This window comes from Poecilia formosa, unplaced genomic scaffold (genome assembly GCF_000485575.1).
Source record: "Poecilia formosa unplaced genomic scaffold, Poecilia_formosa-5.1.2 Scaffold21, whole genome shotgun sequence".
Classification (NCBI taxonomy): domain Eukaryota; kingdom Metazoa; phylum Chordata; class Actinopteri; order Cyprinodontiformes; family Poeciliidae; genus Poecilia; species Poecilia formosa.
Window position 1 is genome coordinate 383802 of NW_006799960.1, and position 4244 is coordinate 388045.

A 4244-nucleotide genomic window follows, 5' to 3' on the forward strand; every position below is an offset into this window, starting at 1 on the left:
TCTTATTAAAATTAAAAGTTTGACATATTCATATTTATATATTACATATTTCAGGATAACATTTTAACAAAATAATATCAAAAGACAACATTTATTTTTTTTTTATTAAAAGCTTCTCAAAATCTATATATTATATATTAAACAAGAAAACTCCAAGTAGGAGCTCTTTAAATTTCTTTATTGGGTTGCAATGATTCAGTACATTAGATCCAGTTTAAATAGTTGACACAGTGACTTTAGTTTTTGAAAATTGTGGATAAATTTTCATATATTGCTCAGTAAAAAAATTAAAAAAGGTATCATGTTTCTGTATGAAACAAAATAATCAGTAACATTAATTCTGTTCGGTTCCTTCTTTAAAAAATGAGTTAAGGAACACGTGCAGGTGTGTCAAACAATTATTGTTCTCTTAATTTCCTTGTTCTGTTCCTGTAAAGGTTGTTGATTTACAAAGAAACTTTATCTTTTATTGTTCCACTGAGGATGCAAAAGTTCAGGGACTAGGTTGAGTCATATATCTTAAACTCTTCAAAATAAACAATAACACTTCATATATGATCCTGAAAAATAAGATGCCAATACCTAGAAACCAACAAAAACACGATTTTTGCAACCACAGCAGAAATTCAAACTTTAATTTCCTCAATTTCAGGAAATACTGTTTCTCATTTCATTTTCTTCTTCTATCCATCTTCTTATTTATTACATTGAAAATCAAAGTTTAACCTATGATCCTAGAAAATGAAACTGTCCAAATAGTCAAATTATTTTGAATCCTCACATTGAATAACAAAGTTTGTTGCCTCATTCTGTTTGACCTCAACGTTTTTTTGTTGTTGTTTTTTTTAAATCAAATTTAAGCAAACTTTATTAATCCCAAAGGTTAATTAAATGTTATTGTAATTCATTAATTTAGACTCTTCAAAGTCTTATTGAAGATGGCGATGGCTGTTCATAGGAATGATCTTCTGCAGCGGTCTGTACTGCATTGAATCTGAAGAAGCCTGATAATTTCTGATCAATACATTTGTGGATTCAGGATGACATTCCCAGCACCTACTTACAAGCTGGACGAACTTTACAAACAAAGGCGCATGTGTCCGTTCACACTTTATTCTTTCCGCTTTCAGTCAGAGTCTCAGTTGGTGTGCACACAGGGTTCGGGTCCTTCTGAGTTGTTTGCCTCTCAAAACTTGAACATGACTTTGGAGCCATCAGACCAGAAAAATATGACTGAAAATCAGTGAGTCTGATCCAGTTGATTCCCTGACTGGGATTAAAAGTTCTGATTAACAGTTTCACAAAGTTCTCCTCTTCTAAGCTGTGGACGGGCACCAGGTTGGCTTCTTGGGACACGCAGTGCTGCTCTGCATCAGCCCCGGTCATCGGCATGGCAACCTATTCGTCACAGTTGCTGCTGAAACTGAACCAGAACATGGGGCAGTTTTCTTGCCTTACGTGTATGGAGGTTGGTTTCTTCATTATAAATTGAAGTTGTGCTAGAATTTCTTTATAAAAGTTAATGCAACCAAGAATCCTGCAGAGACAGATGACTGATGTGGGGTTTTTATACCCTGCAAAGAGGGAATCTGTACTGTTAGTGAGATATCATTGGCTAAAAACATTTATGTCACAACTAAATATTTATATGTTTGTATTTCACTGATAAATAGAATCCTAGGTAGAATGCTGTTTGTCAAAAAGATGTTATTGCTGCTTGTGTTGTGTGTCAATCAGTATATGAAACTGGGTTTGAGTTCGTGTGCCCCAATTTGTTGGGATCCTAAGGTTTGTCAGCTTTTCTCCACTAGAGGGAGCCTGAGACCTTCCTCCTGGGGGCATGAGTCGGCGTCTGCACACCTGTCCTCCATCTACTCATTTGGAGGCGTATAAGTGGAGGAGGATGCTGACACTTCTCTGCCAGAGTGTTAGCCAGTAAGGGTACCGGCTTACCTTGAGCTACTTATATCTGGATCTGTTTCTAGATTCTGACCCTTCTTGTCTCTGTGTTCACAGCTACCCTGGTCCTGAGTTATCAGGTCAACAACCAACCCTTGAGACCGAACCCTCACCGCCTAGAGTCTTACCTATTCGTCCTCTGCCGCCGCCACCGACCTCAGCCCTCAACCCGTTGACCAGCCTCTAGACCTTCAAGGTCCTTCCCTGGTCCAAAACTCCCCCTGAACAGGTATAATTCTCAACCTCCGCCAAACAGAAAATTCCTTGGATCCTGACTAATCATCTCTGTCCTCCGCTAGTTGCCCTGAGATCTGCCAGACGAACCTAGGATTCCATTTCTCATTGTTTGTATTCATTGTAAATCTCACTATTGTATTTCCTGTCTCTGGAGTGTTTCTGCATGTGGGTTAGGAAACTCGACACAAACATGACACAATTTGGTTTTACTTTGATCAATTTCCATGATCCTATGACATCAACACATGAACAAATCAAAATGACTCTTATTTTACTCAGATTTCTTAATTGCACAGAAAAAAATCTTAGTGTTAATAGTTAAATTGCAAAGTTCTCAGTGTGTCACATTGTCATGTTTTGCATCCAACCAAACACTCCAGATTATTGTCTTCCTGATATTACTTTGGAAGTTCATTCAGATGTAAGTTCACAACGCCAGCGCAAGTTAATAATTTTTATCATCAGTGAAAAAGACATTTTGCGATCATAATCTCTTTCAACACATTTGGTTTTTTGAAATTTAAACGTATTTCAGTCAAATTTCTTCAAAGCTTTATTGTTTCAGTTGACATTTCTGATGAGCACATCCAAGGAATAGCAATTCCAGAAAACAGGGTAAGCTTCACAAACAAAGGAGTATTTATAAAGAATGGTAAACAAAGGTCAAAAACCATGTAGGAAAAAACTAATTACTGAAAAACCTTTGCATGTTTTATTCCTCATGTTGAGTAGATTCAGAATTACATTCTCAGCAAACTGGACGAGTTTTACAAACAAAAGAGTATTTAAGTCTACACAATGTATCGTTCCATCTCTTGGTTGAGGCGACGCTGGTGAGCACACAGGGTTCAGGTCCTTGATGGTTGTTTGGTTCTCTTGCATTCCAAAACCTGAAGTTGAATCGAGACCCGTCAGACCAGAAATATCTTCCATCCTTCTGAGCGTCAGACAGTCCGATGCAGTTGGCACTCTCAGTGGGATCAAAGTTTCTGATCAGGCTTTTGACAAAGTTCTCTTCTTCTAGACTGTGGATGGACACCAAGTTGGCTCCTTCGTTCACACAGTGCTGCTCTGAATCAGCCCAGGGCATACATGAGGCAACATACCTGTAGTAGTAGTTCTACTTCCTCTCCATCAGAATGACAAAATGAGACATGGCAGCCACTTTTTATAACCTTAAAATCTAAACATATTTTTATCAAATTCCTTCAAAGCTTTGTTTTTCATGGTATCACAAATACAAATATTTTTAAACTTCATCAAAATAAAATTTTGCCAACAACGATGCACATATTTTTTTTTATCTTGCATTTAAATAGATCAACACATCTAAAGAATAATAATCTTAGAATACAAAGAAGGAGTGATAAAGCAAGGTCCAATTATTTAAGTTAAACAAATTATACAAAACATTTGCACCTTTTATCCCACACACAGGTTTAGTTTGATATATTCTGATCAACAAATTTAAAACAGCTGAACAGATTTGGAATAACATTGTGAGCAGCTATTGCAAATATAGGCGAGCTTTACAAACAAAGGAGTATTTGTCTGTGCACACTTTATCATTCCATCCCTTGGCTGGGCCAAAGTTGGTGTGCACACACGGTTCAGATCCTCCATAGTTGTTTGGTTCTCCTGTATTCCACAGCTTGAAGTTGAATCGAGATCCGTCAGACCAGAAGTATCTTCCATCCTTCTGAGCGTCAGACAGTCCGATCCAGTTGGTACCATCGGCGTGATCAAAGTTTCTGATCAGCAGTTTGACAAAGTTCTCTTCTTCCAGACTGTGGATGGACACCAGGTTGGCTCCTTGGTTCACACAGTGCTGCTCTGCATCAGCCCAGGTCATCAAGGTGGCGATGTACTTGTAGCAGCGTCCATTGAAGCCAAACCAGAACGGGGGACAGCCGCCCCGCTGTAGTGTCATCTCCTGTCTGTCTGAAGGAACAACAGCAGCCAGAGAGAGACCAAACATGAAGAACAGCAAAATCATCTTGGAGTCTGATGTTCTTGATTTTGAGAGATTTCAGAGTTTTGCTGGAGTT

At 38.2% G+C, this 4244-nt stretch overlaps 2 protein-coding genes and 1 long non-coding RNA gene across 3 annotated transcripts; 1 reads left to right on the forward strand and 2 right to left on the reverse strand.

Moving 5' to 3' along the window:
• The first annotated feature begins 1824 nt into the window (after nt 1-1824).
• On the forward strand, nt 1825-2385 carry LOC107835761 (uncharacterized). Its single transcript, XR_001661581.1, has 3 exons — nt 1825-1941; nt 2017-2188; nt 2259-2385. It is a non-coding gene; the product is annotated as an uncharacterized LOC107835761 (long non-coding RNA).
• Nucleotides 2386-2944: 559 nt separating this feature from the next.
• Nucleotides 2945-3286, reverse strand: LOC107835760 (galactose-specific lectin nattectin-like). The gene has a single exon (XM_016669225.1). It carries the CDS (start codon nt 3284-3286, stop codon nt 2945-2947), a length of 342 nt encoding a protein of 113 aa, XP_016524711.1.
• Nucleotides 3287-3703: 417 nt separating this feature from the next.
• Nucleotides 3704-4206, reverse strand: LOC103135189 (ladderlectin-like). The gene has a single exon (XM_007547805.2). It carries the CDS (start codon nt 4190-4192, stop codon nt 3704-3706), a length of 489 nt encoding a protein of 162 aa, XP_007547867.1. The 5' UTR covers nt 4193-4206.
• Nucleotides 4207-4244: the final 38 nt, after the last annotated feature.